At 29.9% G+C, this 20,122-nt stretch overlaps 1 protein-coding gene across 3 annotated transcripts in view; it reads right to left on the minus strand.

Moving 5' to 3' along the window:
- The window catches only part of LOC107444955 (uncharacterized), a 127,497-nt gene that overhangs the window by 29,861 nt on the left and 77,514 nt on the right, over nt 1–20,122 (minus strand). Inside the window, exon 1 of one of the 3 annotated variants that reach the window (XM_016059244.3) lies at nt 6,923–7,077. The exons of the other annotated variants lie outside the window; for them this stretch is intronic. Within the exon in view, the coding sequence (XP_015914730.1) occupies nt 6,923–6,938 (16 nt within the window). The 5' untranslated portion in view covers nt 6,939–7,077. Of the gene's footprint in view, nt 1–6,922; nt 7,078–20,122 lie in introns of those variants that run through there. 3 annotated transcript variants of the gene reach the window in all.

Here is a 20,122-nt window from a genome sequence, read left to right on the forward strand (position 1 = left end):
TTAATTATTTTTGCTTTTATTTTGCTTTGAACAAAAGTTGTACAGTTATGGTAATCATAAAAATCATAAAAATATATAACTGAAACGTTAGCTTTAGAAAAAATAAATAAATAAAATTATTTTTAATTTTATGTATTTCAGATAGATGTTAATCTGTTTTACATATAAAATGACTGCCATTTAATATTTTCCAAATATAAAATCGATTCAAAAATAAAACAGAGAAAAAAAGATCAAAAAGTAATTTATAGCAGATGAAAGTTTCGAGAATCTGTTTTTATTTTATTAATAGATATTTGCATCGTGAATTAAAATATCCTCGATTTATCCCCGATCTGAAACACAAAATTCTTATGAATCCTGAGCTTTTCTTATTACTAAAAGATTAATATTGTTTATTAGCTTTCAAATTTGAAAAAAAAATTCCGCTTTATCTCATTTAAAACGCTAAGTGACAATTAGTTTCGCTTTTTCTCTATACTGAACTTCAGAGGATGCTGAAACTTAGAAGGCTTTTTTTCTCCATAATAATTATTTCATGCTTTTTAAAACTTCAAACAATATTTTTCAAAGCATGCAATTTGAATTTAAATATTTCAGTTATATTATTTAAATTTGTCATCGGGAAATTTGCAAGAAAAATTTAAATTTCATAAATAGTTAAAAAAGAAATAATAAAAAGGAAAAATATGTAATTTAAATTATATACTTTAAGAAAAAAAACTTTTAAGCATCTTAAAGCAAATTTAAAGTATTTTTATTCAAAATAAATCAAAACATTTTAATATTGAAAGCACGGAACTTTCAATTTTCTGTTAAATATCAAGCCTTTTTTTTTTTTTTTAGTTTTTTTAGTTTTTAATTAAATTTGAAATGACTCATTGAAGATTTGCATTCTCTTGTATATTTTTTAAAGACACAACAGTACAAAAAATTTAAAAAACAATGCCTGCATTTATAAAAATTTCGAAATTCGTCCAAAACCCCTTCCCTCGAATAAGAAATATTAAAAAGAATTGTTACTTTACCTTGCATAGATTTGCATTTAAAAAAAATTTCCAATTTGTATTCTCGATTCATTCGGTTACGGTTAAATTAATTAAAATAACTCATATTTGCGTTAAGCAAACCTGAACCTGTGCTTATTTTTTTAACCTACTAATGATAAACATTTGCATACCTTTCCAAGAATAAATATATTCCAAACGAAGATGAACAAAATAAACTTCGTGCACAATAAACTTCGTTGTTGATAAACTATGAATTAAAAAATGGGGAAATTCATTGCGAAATGTGATGTCATTGGCACTGATTTCCATCGATTCGCAGAAGACAGAAGCATGCCAAATACTTAACAATGCTTGTTTACAAAATGAAGTAATTACTCAGTTCATGGAATAAATAGAATAAATACATGAAATTTTGAACTAAAAAACTTTATATATAGTAACTAAAGTTAATAATTACTATAGTTACTTAAAAAAATCTGTTAGATTATCGAAATTATGTTCGTACTAAAATATAAAGTCTAAAAAAAAATAGCTTGAAATTTTTCTTTCATTCAAATTCAAAAATTTAACCAATAGCTGCTTTTCTTTGATCTAAATAATAAATAAGTACGAATTTGAAAAATTTTTGTTTTATAGTGAGCCGTGTTTGGAAGGTTTTACTTTTTGCGCAGAAAAAGACACCAGTGTTTCAGGCTGTATTTCATAATCATAAATTAGTAAAATGTTAACTATAATATTCTTCACTCATTTTGGCCTAAATTAATTCAAAATAATGGAACATTTATGAAAAATATGTTTAATATAAATCATCCGTCAAAGTGATAGCCGTCATAAATATGTTTTATTAATGAATTTTTTATTATTTATCATTTACGAAAAACTCATTTGCATGTTTTTAAGTGCTGGTTTTAAGTCCATGAAACTTTAGAAACTGGCATGAGAAACTATAGAAGTCTTTAAAATTGGTGCACGAGTACCGACAAAAGTATGCGTATAAAAATTATACGTTAATTATGAGTATTTTATTTCACGTATAAAGTTATAATATGCATCTCCAGTGTGCCAAAAAAGGGATAATCCAGAATAACTTTTGATCTAATGATCTTCACGTTCCAATACCCAATTTTAATGGCTCGAGGGGGTGTCCACAAATATGCTAATTAATTAATGTAGACCATATTTTAAGTTAAGAAATCAGACGCAAAGACGCACTTTCTCTGAAGAAACATATATTTTCCTTTTGGACAGATTTGGACTTCTAACCCCCGAACTATAGAAGGTAGGAATAGAGAATATGGTCCTCGTAGTTTGGTCAAGAGTGTGGTCCAAAGTTTGGACCCCTTAATGTTAATTTTACTTTTCGCATATCTCGAGAACTTTCTATGCGAATGGAAAAATTTTTGCATACAATTATAAAATTCGTTTATCCAAAGATAATTCCATGTAAAAAAAAAATCCAGTAATTATTCATCTTTTCTTATTTCAGTTAATAATGATTGAAGAGATTTTGAGTTGTAAGGTACACAGTTTTTTTAACATTATCTTAAAGTATCTAATCTGACGTGAAAAAGAAAAACTTGAGCGAAATCGGTCGCATAGTTTCTGAGAAATCGAAATTTGCGTGCACAGTTAAACTGGACAAAATTGAAAACAAATAATATAATTTCAATTTTAAAATAAGAAATCCCTAAATAATGATTCATAAATAAATGCGAACAAGTTTGTAGATGTTGCATTTCAACTGCAAACATTTTCATTTCTCGACACAACTGAAAATGCGTGTAATTTTTTTTTTTCTTCTTTTATCTTATTTTGAGCTATTTGCTCGAATAACAATATCTAAGCATGTTAAACAATAAATTTAAATTTTTCACGCCTAGAAAAAATGCGTGTACTAAATTAAGGAAAATTCGCTTAGTTTTTACAAGCACTGCGAATAATTATTATTCACCAGTTACTTTTTTAAGGTAGATAAGTAGGTATACTTTATTTACGCCACGTTACGTTATTACTACACAATGGGATATTGGCGACGGTTTGGGAAACATCCTTGATAATTTGGGGTGCACCCTAAAAGGACGTAAATATGCTATGCATATATTTTGGCACACTTTAACTTGTGTTATCAAATATATGGTTATTTTTCAAAAGTGCCAAAGAGATTCTTCAGATCGAAGACATACTATGGCAATCTCGATCCTCTGTAGAGGGGATGGGCTCCCCTGCTTTGGTGAATGACCGAATGACCTGCACGCGAAATCAAGCAGTTTGCGGTAGAACAGTTTGACGAGACAACCTCAGTCCCTATGCAGACTGATCAAAGTGGTCACCCACCCGCTTACTGACCGCAGCCAGTGATGCTTGACTTCGGTTTTCTACTGGGAACCGTGTCTTTGCGATCAGTCCATTGCGGGCCTTAAAATATTATTGTCATTGCAATAGGACACAAAATCAAATGGGGTATTTACTTAAGTAGATATTTTCATTCAATTTTTTTTCTTAATTCTTCTATAATTACCAGTACGCTCACAGTGACTTTAAGCTTACAAGGCACCGATTATTAAATTCAATCTGAGCTTTTATCTTCTGAGTTCGATACAATGTTAATTTTTTTGGCATAGACTAAATAAAAGTCAACAGGTAGCTGAAAAAAGGAGGGGGGGAGGTAAAAAGGTAAAAACCACCTGTTTGTTAATGAAGAGTGCGACTCTTTAAGGTGAATAATAAGGCAGCTGTCAACCGGTGTTTTTGAAGGAGAGAGAATTCACAATGATTTTTGTGGTTTTTCGGGTTGACCACGTAAATGCCGCAAACCTTCTGCTGCCGCCGATTCTATTTATCTCCAGTCATGCAATACTGCCGTCTGGAGAGGATATACGTAATATACAGGAGTTTCCAAAATAATTCGTGTCGTGCGGATGTTTTGATAACTTTCATGGTCATCCTTCGACCAGACATAAAATTCTAGTACACAATCCTTTTATTTATTTCATTTTTCACCCTAGAAATTATAACAGTTCCTGAATTAAATTCCGTTTTTTTTATAAATTTTCCATTCTGCTTTTTTTTTAAAAAAAGAGTTTTGGTTTCAAAACTATTTTGATCTTTTTTTACTATACTCTCGCAAGGGTATAAACGAGAAATCCGATCCTTAAGTAATCAGTACGTAGTGATATCTTTCGTATTTTCCCTCTCACAGCGTAGTTTAGTAGCCCGTACGTAGTGATATATTTCGTATTTTTCCCCTCACAGAGCAGTTTAGTAGCCCGAGCGTAGTGATATCTTTCCCCTCACAGCGCAGTTTAGTAGCCAGTACGTCGTGATATCTTTCGTATTTTCCCCTCACAGCGCAGTTTAGTAGCCCGTACGTAGTGATATCCTTCGTATTTTCCCCTCACAGCGCAGTTTAGTAGCCCGTACGTAGTGATATCTTTCGTATTTTCCTCTCACAGAGCAGTTTAGTAGCCCGTACGTAGTGATATCTTTCGTATTTTTCCCCTCACAGCGCTGTTTAGTAGCCCGTACGTAGTGATATCTTTCGTACTTACCCCCCACCGCGCAGTTTAGCAGCCCGTACGTAGTGACATATTCTGTACTTTCCCCACTGTATAGTTTATGTTTGTTACGTCGGACTGCTAAATTTATTCGTGCAAATGCCTTCCTTCTTCTACGAGGTGTTGATCAATTCCCCGTCCCCTAACTCAAACACTATTAAACACTGCACAAATATTTTTTCTACCAATCGCAGCGCCACTTAGGAGTCAAAAAAGAGGTTATCGTTACAATTAACGTAAGACAAACGCTATGCAAAATGTCTCTAATGTTAGACTAGTTAGAACACGCAAATCTCAAACTGGAGCATCCGTGCTTGATGTCAATGTAAATTTCAATGGTTTTTTTTATCGCGAGAAGCAGAATTTATCGACATTTAATCACCATCGTCAATTGAAATTCCGATTGCTTCTCGACTAATGAAGTGTTTTTAAAAACTGAACTGACGCTCTGTGATTGATGAAAATAAAAGTTTTAATCCTTTCCTGACTGCGTCAAGTTCATTTTATGACTCCATGTTTAAAATTTCGCTGACTATTCGACTAAAACAAGCGCAAGAAAAACTTTTAAAAAAAATAATAATCAATTAAAAAAATTTGAAAAGTACGTTTTTTCAAATACACTTAAAAGGGAACGAAATAACTTTATTTTCGTCATACCTAAAAAGAAAAATTGAAATTGATTTCGATCACCACTGAAAATTTTCCTCGCGTTTTTTGAAAGTGAAACGTTTTATATTTTTCGTTTAAAGTATTACAAAACAAATTTTTTTTTTAAACGCAATTTGAGAATTATTTTTTCCTTATATTATTTAAAAATTTGACAGGTGATTTTAAATTTTAAAGGAGGTTTTAAATTTGTCACGGATTTGATATTTTTTAAAAATTTTTTATGTTATATCACAGAATCAATTCATGATTATTTAAAGCAGAGCTTTCAGCACAGTAATTGCACTAGCAACATCAGAGCCTCTCCCTTAAAAAATTTGAAAGCATTTTTCTTCCAGAACTACAAGGGGAAAAAATTGCACGGCATCTTAATAATTCACTGTAGAATTTCTGAAAAAAAATTATAACAAATTTTATTTTTTTGAACTTGAAACGAAAAATGTAGGACACTTTACTACAGAAATCAACACCGAACAATCCTCACCTAATGTAACTCGCATTATTTGTTGAATCGTAGATTTATCCTCTACGAAATATTATAATTAAATTAGGAAAAAAGACATAGTTAAAGGAATTTTAAGACTGTTCATTCAATTCCCACGCTTATTTTAAACAATCCCCTACTGAGCAGTAAATATCAACAAAAAAATTTTTTTTGTTCGTTAAATTTTCAGAAAGATACGAAGCAAAACTTTTTATCACAGTAGTAAAGAAAATTGAAGCATTAAAATTATGTCGCGCTGCTACAAACGCTACTTTAGAATACAAATCATATTTGTATAACCACATCATAACTCCCCCCGAAAAAAATGGAGATGAAAAATAAGGAATGAAAATTAATATTTCAAACTAACTACAGAGAAGAAAAAAAATTAAATCTGAACTTTACTAACAATGAAACAAAACGAAAACGTGTTTCGCGTATGATAAGGGGTATACTAATTTATTTTTACTTAATGCGTAATAATTTTGACCTTCGAATGCTTTGAGTTTTATGTGCTTAAACTTATGTCGGAAATTCGAAAACATGTATGATGATATTGTTAATCTGCAATAGTTAAGAAATTTTACAATTTGCAAAAAAAATTTATTTTTGATAACTTCATCTTTGAGGGGGCATGTCCCTGAAAACTTTGTCAACCGCATTTTACGTTTTATGTAAATTTTAATCAAGATATTAATTAAATGAAAACTAATTAGTTTTTTTTATCTAATCATAGAAATTAAAAATTTTGTGAATGGAACTGATAATTCATTCTTAACAGCAATAGCTTAAAATTGATATTTTCTTTTAGAAAATAAAAATTATTGCCTCAATGCCTATAATTAATTAACTACTTAATTATTAAAAAATTAACAAGGGCAGGGGCAATTTTCTTAAAATCTAATCGCACGTCCAATCAAATTTGAAAAAAATAATAAATCTATTCAATTTTAGGCTAATTAAAACTGCATACAAGGTTTTTAAAATTGTAAAATCTATAAAAGCGACGAAATATTTGTTGCTGCTGAAATTTAAAATCGCGCATGATAAATACTAAATTTCCTAAATAACACTATATTTTTAATAACTTTAAAAAATTGAGCAGATAAAAAGATTACTAAAATTAAGGTATTTTTTATTGTTATTTGTGTTTCATATTACAGAAATAATATATTTTTACATTAATTACAAATAAAGTGTAAACTTACCAAAGCTGGTATGCATTTTTCTTTTTACATGAGGATCTGTATTTTACACATAAACAATGCAGATTTTATGTTTTTCTTAAGTATACTTTATTTTTTTTTATTTTTAAATATACAGAACTAAGATGAAATCAATCAATAATACATCAACTAATATGAGTGCTCGTTAAATATATATTATAACACTTATAACGCGCCGTAGCATAAATAATCCAGGGATGTACATTCGTCATCTTATAACTGATAACAAGCCTATAATCAGTATGATTTCATTAATTAAGGATAGAGTTTTAGAAGTGATTTCTTTTAAGATAAACAACGTCCTAACATGTAGTTTCTTGAATTTTTCTAAATGCATCTAATGTTTATATAATAATCAAAATAATCATGATAATAGTCATAAAAAATAATCATGTATAATAACATAATAAATTATAATATCTGCATAAGTTATATTTATAATAGTCTGCAATAATACTAATATACCAAGTTAATATTTTTTTCTTCTTTATTCTAGAAGTTAAAGAAGAAAAAAAATAACAGTTACCCAAAATTTTTAAAAAGAAACGATAATTAACAATGTTGCTTTTAACAGACCATATATGGATTTATTTTAAATGTTAAAGAAAAGGGAGAAAATTTAATACGGTAACAGCGTTTGTGAGGTTTTATTTTATTTTATAATCGATATTGAACAAGCGATATTGATATTGAACAACCGATTCTGAATTTACGACTTCAATGTTTAACTCCGTAAATTTGTAATTTTGATCCCGATTGGTAACAAGTATTAGGAGAAATTTACCTTCGTGGAGGACTTTGATGGTGGAACTAATCCGTCTTTGCGTTACATGGTGAGGAAAATCATGATCACTCCCCAGGTTAGCCTGATCACAAAAGGACTAACCCATAATCCGTCTACCACTGAGGATATTTTTGTCAGCAAAAGAGTCGGTGCGAGACGGGTGGTGAATTCCCATCAACAAGCCACCGCTGGGATTCGAACCAAATTCACTTCATTATGAAGCGAGCGCTCGTAAAGAGCGCTCCCTTCACCACGGCTCCCGTTTGTGAAGTTAGTGATATTTAGTTAGTGAATTTTAAGTTAGTGATTGAGCGAGTTAAAATCTTGAAGAATTCCAAAACAAGTAAAACAGTGAAAGCTCCTGAGAAAATTGTTCAGTAAGTTTCTATAATGTATATAAATAATTAAATTGCTTGATAAAATACTCTCAAAATCCGCTTCTCGACTTATAGCCTAATTGAGTCTGACGATCTGTTTAAAATTTTACATGTTAAACGAACTTTAACTCTACCATCCACTTCATTTTGGTAAATTTCAAAAAAAAAAATTATAAATTTCGATAATTTATTTTATCCTAGATAAACAATTTTTTTTCTCAACTAAAAATATAGCAGATGTTTTCCCATGGTACTTTGTTTATTATTCTACGAAGTTTAGTTCCCCTGATAGAAAATAAAATATATTTCGATTTTAACATGGAAGTTGTGCAGAGTATATGTATAGATACTTCCGGGAGTTTTCGACTTTCGAGGTTGAAGGCGAAACTAACGTCTTGTCTGATATAGATAATGATTCTCAAAATTTTTCAATTATTGCTTTATTATAAATTTTTAAAAAAATTTTATCAGTAATATTTTGTAAAATCGTTCCAAATTTTTCAACTTCTTCTACAACACTTAGATGCTTTAAATTTTAAGTCATTCAAAAAATGAAAAAAAGACAACTTTAAAAAAATTCCATTTTTTTCATTTATTTATTTTATTATTTTTAAATCAAGCATTAATAGGAGTTTATAATCAAATTTACACAATTGCAATAAGAGATTAAACGAAATTTTAAAAAATCAAATTAGCTTGGCTTGCTGAACACCAATTTTGATATTTAACGTAAATATAATAATAAACTTATTTAATTAATTATAATTGAGCATTGATTACACTAATTTTGTGCGTATTAAAACGACAAATTTTATTTGGTATCTATACTCTTTTATTTTAATACACTCATTTAATTTAACCATCCAGGTCAGAATTCATTTCTTGAATATATATTATGATAATTTTAATCGGTTTTAAATAATTTGGATAATTTTGCTAAATTTTTTTTAAAAAAATATTTGTGAAAATTTACAATTGTATCAAACTGTAACTTAAATATGGTAAGCGTTTAAATGTTAGGATTAGTAAGTAACCTAAATTTTAAAAAAAAAAATCGCACATTATTTTAACCTTTTGACGCAGAATTTTTGTTAAACATATTTTTCAGACTTTTTTCATTATTTTCCATAAATTTAGGTCAAAATAAGTGAAACATTTTACATTTAGCACTTTAATAATTTATGATTATGAAATACAACGTGAAATACCTGTTTCCTTTTCTGCATAAAAGAACGCATCTTCCAAACACGGCTCACTTCCGAACAGTAGTTTTTCAAATTTGCACTTTATTTATAGTTATTGATATAAGACAAACAGTTATTCATCATTGCAACTTCTTTAGTTTACAAAATCAATTATTGATTAAATTTTTGAATACGAATGAGACATTTTTCAAACTACTTTTTTGGGGGATTTTATATTTTAGAGCAAATATAATTTAAATAATCTAACATAGTAACCATTAGACTTAATAACTATTAGACTGGTTTTTATTACTAAAAAATACCAAGATATATTTTGCTTGTAATTAAGGCATCAGGAATGAATATATATATATATATATATATGTAACATGCGAGACTACAGCCTCTCTGTTANTTATTTATATCGTTAATAAATTGATTTCAAAATCAAACAAATTAAGTTTAAAATATATATATATATATATATATATTAATTAAGAAATATCCCTCAATTAAAAAAAATTAGAAGGGAAAAAAAATTTTTTTTTGATCTGAAAATGTGACGCATGAAATATGTTAGAAATGCATGGAGGTTTCTTGTTTGAGTCAAAAGCAGTGAGATATGAATGAGTGAGTGTTATCTTTAACTGACAGATTTATCAATGAAGAGAATTTTTAGTTCCGTTTTAAAATATGCCAAGATAATTTCTATTTTATACAATATGTTACTGATTTTGATGTGTATCAGGATACGAAAAAGGAAATAAAATCATTATTTGTCTGTGTGGCATCTGGTTTCGTAGTGAGAGTGATCTATTTTTACACAATACACGCCTACTAAATTAAGATTTAGAATGCAAAAAAAAAAAATTTTGAGTACTTTTCGGTAAGCCTGGTAATAATTTAAAGGATAACCAAAAATATCTATTTATCCTCTTAAACACATTAAAATTAAATAAAATAAAACACAAACAGACTAAAAAAAAATAAAATAAAACTTAAAATAAAACATGCGCAAAATGAACCATGCAAAAAATAAAACATACATAAAATAAAAACGTAAATATAATATTAAAAAATAAATTAACAAGAAATAGGTGAATTTCTTTGCTCCCAGCTAAGCAAAAAGTAACGATTTTGAATTTAGTGAAAAGTAAGTTTTCACTTTTTTTTCATACGGAAAATTATAAGTATTTTGTTGTTTTACATGATTCCTCATGCAAAGCAAAAATAAGTACTATTAATTTTACTAGTTCTTGATACAAGTGATTGTTTTTTTCTTTTTTTTTCTTTTTTTTTGCATTACTATTTTATTATAAGATTGTATTTTTGTAATAAAAATAAAAAACAATGATACTTACTTTATTTAGTGCCGTACATTTATTTTTAAATAGAAATTATTGTCTAAAAAATTGTTTTAATTTTTTTTTATTTCTTACACATTGAAATACTTTTGAAGAAGTTTTAAGAATATTATATTTAGGAGTAAACTTATTTTTTTATTAGAATCTACCAATCAATGTTTTTTACATCATTTTAACTTTAAAACCAAAAATTACAAAAAAAATCTTTACTTCAGAAATTACAAAATATAACTCTATGCAAATCGAAACTATATTTTACGTGTTTTATTTTAATTTGTTTTTATTAAATTTCGTACTTTTACAATATAAAATTAGAGATTTTTTTCAATAATAACTACAAAAATGCAGTTTTAAATACAAAATTTCTTAATTCATTCAAAATGCCAATGGCAAAAAATATTGAAAGCAAATTAAAGTAAGGAACATTTTATAAAAATTTAAACTATTATTAAAAACTATTATCTTGATTTATACAGAAAATTAAAAACATGATACTCTTAAAGTTTGAAATTCTTTTTTTTTAAATTATTTTCCTGTAGAAGATTTTAGAAAAAATTCTATATGCTTAATGAAAAATAAATTCACACAATTTTTTTTTAAAGAACATAGGTTTCAAGTTTTGTCAAATAAGGGTTAAAAAAAATGTGAATCTGGCACCTTTCGTACCTAGCGTCCCATTAACAAAACGTCCCATTCAAAAAGTCGTCGCACAGTGTATCATTATTAACATTTCTTTAAAATAAAAAAGCAAGGTGGTTCTTTGCCTACTATATTAATAAATATAAATATATGCATTTATATTTGACTTCTATTTGATGTTGTGAGTAATAAAAATATTTTAGAAGTGACTAATAAAAATATTCACTTTACGAAAATAAGCAGTACCATTTTTCTAAAAATAAATGCACCTTGGTAATAATGAGCCGCGGAGGCTCAGAGAATAGAGAGCTCGTTCCCCATAGAGGTGAGAGGCTCGGCTCCCAGCTCGCGACATAAAATATCCTCAGTGAACGGATTGCGGGTTCGAATCCTCATGCCGTCGAGTTAACCGTGAGATGATTTCCTCTCTACGTAAAACAAACGCTTTTTATTTTCATGAAAAGTTCCTCCACGGAGCTAATTTGTCTCTATCTTTGATACAGAAGCTCCCCTCTTCTGGGTTGGGTTCAAAACTACAGTTAAACGTTGATAATAGTAAATCGAAAAATGGGTCAGCTGTTCAACGCCGATTATAAAATAAAATGCGGCAATATTAAGAAGAAGGAATTAACGGGCTAAATTTAAAAATATATATATTGCTCATCTATTGCACCACATTTCTAGAGAAAATTTATTGGGCGCCTTACGAAACGCGGCATGAGAGTTACAGGCAAATCATCAAAAATGCTACAAATATTTCCAAACCGCTATCGGCGTATTGCACTCTTTCCTACTACAACACGTTCCATCCTGACTAGATTAAGATCTCCAGGTAAAAATGGAAGAAAAGAGCCGAATCTTATCAGGGATTCTTTTCACGAAGCATCAGAACTTTAAATGGCGCGACCTTATAAATGAGTAAGTAGTAGCCTACGAAAAAAGAAAATCCACAAAAAGCAAAGTCACAGTAATAAATACCACCTAGTAGCGAAAGCCTACTTTGGGCACAATCAGGGTTTGTTTAGTTGTTTACACCCTCAACCGCTCCGGCACACCCCCTCGATTTCCCAGCTCCCCCCTTCCCCTCCTTACTACCTGATGATAAGAACATTTTTTTTTTAAAGTGAAGGAATGGAATGTATTTTGTGATAACAGGTATTTGTGGTTTTTATCTTCAGGAGGATCTTTCGCGCGTCGACTTAAAAATGTTGGGAATGTCTAGTGTGTAAAAGGGGTTTTTGAAAGTGAATGGAAAAACGGACATTCCAAAATACGTCCTACTATGAGTAACAGGATGAGTAAGAGAGAATCAGTTTCCGCGATTAGAGACTGATTATTTCGTAGCGGCTTTCTCTTTTTGCTTCAAGGTCTTCTTTTTTTTTCTTCTTTTCTTTTTTTTCGAGTTTACCTGAAACAAAAGTCAAGAGAACTTCCTTGAAGGATCTGCTTTGTTTGGTTTTAACGTGTTTTGGCACGTTTTATATGTGGATACAATTTTCGATGGGCTGCTACTATTGGAAGCTAAAAGAGGATTTTAAATGCTTTTCGGATATTAACCGATGATTAAATGCGGAACGATATATTGTTCACTTCGAGCTTTTTCCGCATTTTTGAAGTATGCTTATCAAAGAGTTTGGAAATGAAAGTGAATTATAATAGACTTGTATTAGCTAAGTACATCGTATCAATATCTTATCTTATCCTATTTTATGTAAGCAGGGTTAAATAACTTACGCATTGTGGATCCGTATAAATTGTTGCTATTTAGAGGGGAGAGAGAACAATTATATTGAAATAAAACAAATAGGTAAACAATATTGGAACACTTGCCATATTCGGATTCCTAATCTTGAAAGCATTCAAATGTAAGTTCCTAGGCGATTTAGGCTCTTCAAATATTACGCAAGCAAGTTTTGGGCAATTTCGGACTTTCCTCTTATCAACAAAAATAAACAAACCCCTTCTTATTTTTACCTAAGAAATTTACTACGTCCTCCCCCCTCTGATTTCATTTTTAACTTAGACTTATGCTACCGTAGTCTAGTTTTAAAATTTTTAGGATTAAATTTAAAAACAAATACGTAACTTTGATTTAAGCAAGATTTACGCTGTAATACATTTTATGACATTCTAAAACTCTCTCGCGAAGATTTTTTTTTCTCTTTTCTTTTCCCAAATTTAACTTTTATTTCAAAGTTGAGATTTTTCCATGGCGTAATTTTCTTGTCGTGTATTTATTTTGAGTCCTTTACTATTTAATTTGGAGATAAGTAGAGGAGTGTGTTTAAATTACGTCAAATCTCAAAACTATTCATTAAAATAGAAAAATGAATAATTTTTAAATAAAATTTTAATTGAAAAATCAATATTGTAACATTTTTCTCTCATCCTTACTTGGATAAGATATATATAGAAAAAACAGTACCCTATTATTTTAAAGCTACGAATATTTAACCATATACAAAAAGTGATCGAACTGCAATAAATATTTCATTTTAATGAGTTTTCGTACCTTTAAGTCTACGTTTACGTTATTCCTAAACGAAAAATATTGTCACGTAAATGAAATATTTTCATCAGTATTTATATTTTTTTAATGTTTCATTGTTTTCCGTATTATCCTACAAGGGATTTGTGAGAATATAATGTTAAACAGTTTTTATTCTAGGCGTGGCATTTTTAGATCAAAGTGTTGTTCATCATAGTTTTCAGAATAATACTTAAAAAGTTTCTGGAAATGGATTTCTTTTAAAATCGAAATTTTAAAGAAGGAAAAAAAAAACGCCTCCCTGAACAATTTGGAGTTGTGTTGTAACATTATTTTCTCCAAAACTATTCACACAAAAAATAAAACAAAAATTAAAAGATATTTTGAATGTTTCCTTGATTATGAACATTCTGTTTGCTGAAATTTAGCACTGTGCATAACACTCTAAAAATTCAATTTTCTCTGATTCTAAAATCTTATACCCATTTTTCGTTCTAGCGTCAAACTTTTTCTTCCCTTGCACTTGAGAAGAAAATGAGACGCACACGACAAATCACTTGTGTTGCCATTACAATAAATTTATTCATTGACGGAGGCAACTCCCAAGAAGTCTCGGAGATTTTATCAGGGAGAACTATTTCACGCCTGCCTGCATTAAAAGATGGGTGCCAGCACGAGTGTAAAATGGCTCCACCAAAACGAAAGAGTTACGCTCCGGACGGCACGTAATGACACAAAACTATCCGCAGTTCAAACCCTTTTGACACTCTTTCACATATTCTTTAGCTGCATTAAAGAAAAATTTAGGTCTTAAAAGAAAACAAAAACTTTTAGTATTGAAAGATACCATTTTGCCAAATCTCTCTTATACATTCTTATTTAATGAGCAATGTATGTAAGTTTAGTTTACATAATTCACTATTTTAGTGCTAAAATGTATTATTGTTAAAATGACTATGACGTATTATTGAGTATTTCAAACTTATCGTTTCTTTAGAATTGCAAGGCCATGGACGCGGTATAAAACGGATGAAGTGTTCAAGCGATGATCGAAAATTTGACAAAATTATTTTTCAAGGAGATCGAGCATTTGCTACCAAATAAGGAGACGTGGGTTCGAAATCAGGCTACAGTGGGTTGATCCAGATGCAGCTTCCACTTCGCACCGACCACAACGGCTAACCGAAAATAATTCCAATAATAACTGAATCACGGATTAGAGTCCCCTTGCTGTCGAGCTAAATATGGCAGGTCTCCGGGTTTTGCCCCCTCATGTGGGTTAAATTGGAAACTATAACAGGATATAGAAACGACCCGGGTACAAATCTAGGAGATGGTTGAGGGATTTTTAATACAGTCTCAACTCGTACTAGCCACAATGCTGACGAAAAGCATCCCTAGAGATAAGGTGGATCATGGGTAACAGCTCCTTTGTCATCTGGCTAACTATGGGAGGTTTTCGGGTTCTTTTCCTCCATGGTTAAACAACACCTCCACAAAGACGAAATTGTTCCAATGCTTTATTCAATTTCCCTTGATCCCAAAATTACTAAAACAAATACAGTAGAACGCCGATTTTCGGGACCAATCGTAACCACGGTTGATCCGGATAACATAAAATGAAGATAATTCGGCAAATTTAAGAAAAAAAACCGCTACAAGAAGTAACTACCCTTCACGCTCTTTCCAGGTTTAGGATTGGCAATTGTAATAGTGCCTATTATAGAATATTGCAAATAGCGTGTTTAAAAGTTTTAACATTAAAAAAAAAATTATTAGAAAATTGTTCCTTTATTCGAAACATTTTTCGAGCCCTTTCAGATATTTTGAAAATAAAGAAACATTTTCGCAAAAATGAAGAAAAAAAATTGGGGGAAGGGGAAAAAACACGTCGTCTTTTAACGATCCAGATGATTTTATTTTATTTTATAACCGTCGTTGAACTACCGACCCAATTTTGAATTTACGACTACCAATATTTAACTCCGTTGCCTTGTAATTTTGCACTCAATCCAGAAGACAAGGGAATTCCTGGATTAAATATTGGAAGAAATTTGCTTTTGGGGAGAACTTTTTTAATTCGTGTCGATCAGCCATTGCTGGGACTCGTACCCGGCTATCCCCTAAGCTACCACGGCACGATCCGGATAATAGAACATTCCGGTAAATCGACCTTCGGATAATCAACGTTCTACTATACTTAAATTGGCTATTCCAACATTTCAAATGGTGTTCCGCGAAAAGGTTAAGGGGATCCCGAAATTTGGGGCAAAGTTAAGTTGAGATAAACCTTAGGATAAACTTTTTATCGAATTAATTGTTTATTCGTTATTTATTATTGATCTGTTAACTATTCTCAAAGTTTATTTTCGATATTTTTCATTTTTATTTAAACTAAAACTGCATATCAATTCATTCATTTTCAGTCTGTGCATGCCATAAAATCAAATTGAAAACAAGACTAAATGCCACTTTAGCCCTGTAAATTCAATTGTCCGACATAAAACTCAATTTTAAAGATAAGTATTGTTAAAAGTACACGATAAAAAAAATGTCATCCTTCCCCCATTCCTTAAATATTCTCAAAATAATTAATAAAATTTTAATTTATTAAATATTTTCAAAGAAAAATAATGATCTTTAGTTGATTAATATTTTTCACACTTGATAATGAAATTTCTTCTAACTATCGGGGTTCCACTAAAAGAAGGTCGATCATTTTGGGTTCCGTAGCTGGAAAGAAAAATTGGACTACTCAATGCCGATGCTAAAATGAAACTATTGGGATTAACTTATTTAAATTTTTAATGTTGGCGCAAAAATACTTAAATTAACTTTTTTTAAAAAATAAAAAGGAAAGATGTAGGCAGAATTGTGCTGTGCGACGCGTAGGCAAACTACCCAATCGGTATTCAATTTCCGCGAAAACTTCTCCTGAACAATTCGGAAGATGCAATTTCAGAGAAATTCACAGATGAGGGCGTTGGTCTGAAGAAAAAAAAATGAAGAAGGCATAATCGGAAAACCTATACATAATCGCTCTCTACACTTCCTCCTCTTTTGAAGAAATCATTTCTTCTTTTTTTTTCTCTTCTCTACGCCGTTTTCTCTGTACTGAGAAGTGGTTAGACAATTATTACCCTGATGTACTTAAACGAAGAAAAAAAATTGGGTAAATAGTGTGCGACCTTCTTGCATTTGCATGATGAAGTGGTGTCAATTCCGCGAAAGCAATAGGTCAAATCGGCATTTGAAAGAAATCATCTTCGCGAAAAGTTGCGCATTTTGTGTGGAGGAGTGTATCTTAATGATTTATTTGTCTCAGTTCAGGGCTATTAGCGTAATTAGGTGGGTGAAATCAATCAGAAATAAGGCAAGTTTTGGAGATATTGAATTTAATATATTTTTTAAATGAAAATTATATTAAATCGCGACTTTGATTGATTACTTAGGCGCGACTTGAAAGCGTATATTAAAATTGAGTTATGTTCCGAAGATGATTTTCACATGGGATAGAAAGAGACTGAATTTTTTTCTTGCTTAGAATCGTTGAATGTTAAAAGGATGTACAATCTTCTGATTTTTTTTTAAAACTGACAAACTTATTCGGAAAATAATCTCTGGGATTTAGGAAAATTGTTGAAAAATAATAAAAGATTAATGCAAATTATTTACAAGAGCTCGATTTTTCTTAAGAAAGCAGTAATTTGAAAAAACAAATTTTCTACGAATTTGTTTTGCAAAGATATGAGAATCAGACAACCATGTAAAACACTTAGATCAAAATCAAGGGAAATCATCTTTAATCCTTCTGCACGGAATTTTCACCAAACGTATTTTACATACTTTTTCATTATTTTGTATTAATTTAGGTCAAAATAAGTGAAAAAATTTATATTTAGCACTTTAATAATTTATGATTATGAAATACATCATTAAAAACTGATGTCTTTTTCTGCGTTAAAGGTAAAATCTTCCAAACACGGCTCCCTTCCGATCAATAATTTTTCAAATTTTCAGTTATTTAAGTCTAAGAGAGACAGTTATTATCACTGAAATTTCTTCAATTCACAAACCAATAATTCCTTAAATATGAATTTAAAAAAAAAAAATCCAACAATTTTTTGGATTTTATATTTTAGTGCAAATATAATTCCGATAAACTAACAGATTTTTTTAGTAACTATTAAACTGTTTTTTTATAATTAGAAAATACCGAAATATATTTTTGCTGTTATCAGAAAAATATATATATAAAGATCATCGGTAATCCTTCTGCATCAGATGGTTAAGCGAAGGGGGGGGGGGGAATATGCGTTTCTCATATTTTCTAATGATGTATGTCAGTCATGATAAACATTTACATTTTAGAGACAAAAATTCAAGGGATTTGAAAATATTGTTACGAATTTGAAAATATGTGTAAAAATTTTGTAAATATTCTTTTGTTATTAGGCTAAGTATCTCTGACGGAGTTTTAAAAAAAAACCAGTTTAATTAGAAAATTTTTAAGAAAGTCGCGTAATTCCAACGTGAATTAGAAAAAAAAAATAACGGTTAATTCATTTCTTATGGAAAACTCAGTTTGGCGACATTTTTGCCGATTTGGAGACAATTCAGCGAGTTGGCGATACTTGTCGACCATTTCAGCAACAAAATGCTGTTGCAAAATGGTAATTCAAGCTGAAATTGAGTGCTGAAAATTGCTATATTTTCTGGAAGGTTCTACTAATAAATTTTTGGAGTCTTATGGACAGTCTTATTAATCTCCAAACCACACGAACCCTCGATACATTATGTATATTATTCTATGAACTGAAATAAGCTCATTCGCTTTTTATGAACTGAAATAAGCTGAAGTCACTCAAATGTCTGAACTGAACTCAAAACACTCATGTGTCTGAACTGAACTCAAATCAATCATATGTCTGAACTGAAATCCCTCATATGTCTGAATTGAAATCCCTAATATGGCTGAACTGAAATTCCTCATATGTCTGAATTGAAATCCCTAATTTGGCTGAACTGAAATCAGTCATATGTCTAAACTGAACTGATATCAATCATATGTCTGAACTGAAATCCCTCATATGTCTGAACTGAAATCTGTCATGTCTGAACTGAAATCTGTCATATGTCTGAACTGAACTGAAATCCCTCATATGTCTGAACTGAACTGAAATCAATCATATGCCTGAACTGAAATCAATCATATGTCTGATCTGAAATCAATCATATGTCTGATCTGAAATCAATCATATGTCTGAACTGAAATCAATAATGTCTGAACTGAAATCACTCATACGTTTTCAGAGTGGTGTCAGAGCAAGCGAGATAATTTCCTACGCATCACAGAATCACTGAGGTGGAAAATGAAATTATGGTTTATGTAAGACAAATGCTATGCAAAATCTCTCTGTAATGTTTTCCTAAAGGTACAAAAAATCTAGAAAAATCTAGAGTTTTTCTTCTAGAAAAACTCTTTAAAAAGAGAAACATTTAGATGAGTTCTTGACTTTAATGTAGGATTTTGTGTAGGATTTTAAATTTAAAAGTGTTTTATGTCGCAACTTTGTAAAACATTCATAAACTTTTCAAATTATTCATGAACTTTCGAACTTCAATACTTGGACTGAAAATAAAATGTATTTCCTAAAAAAAGTCAGAATAGGCTACACCGCTCCAAACGTAAGTAATTATAAATATTCAAAGAAACAGAATTAAAGGGTATTATAAACTAAATCTGAAGAAATATAAAAACGGGAAAAGATGTAAGATTACTGGGGTATCTCTCAGGAACGTAGGTAGCATAACGAAGGGAAACACTCTGAGATGATGTGACTTTAGAAAGATATTATGAGAGAGAATTTGCATAACTCTTGTCTTGTTTTAGCAGTAGCACTAACCTTATTTTTCAGTCACTTAGCACCTTACTTTTCAGTTAACAATGTACTTAGTGCAATTTTGTGAAAATTAGTAAAAGTGGTAGTGCGGTACTTTTTTTTTTTTCATTCCAAATTTTAAAGTAGAAAAATATAAATAAAGTGTCTGTTTTCTGCAAATGAGCAATTTCGAACAGTAAATTTCATGCAATTTAGAATAATAATATCCAACATAGTCCCATAAAATGGTAATTATTCAAAAAAAAAAAAATCATCATTAAAGAAATATTTATTTTCTAGTCAGTAGACTAGACGTATCCTATATTTTTTTAATGTTAAAAAAAAAAAAATTTGTTCATTACTTCTTTCATAGAATAAAAATGAAAACAGCTCTCGAACTTTTTTCGCCCTATTTACAAAACTAAAATTAAATAAACAATATATTTGACACCTGTCAAAAAAAA

The sequence above is a fragment of the Parasteatoda tepidariorum genome, chromosome 1, assembly GCF_043381705.1.
Source record: "Parasteatoda tepidariorum isolate YZ-2023 chromosome 1, CAS_Ptep_4.0, whole genome shotgun sequence".
NCBI lineage: Eukaryota > Metazoa > Arthropoda > Arachnida > Araneae > Theridiidae > Parasteatoda > Parasteatoda tepidariorum.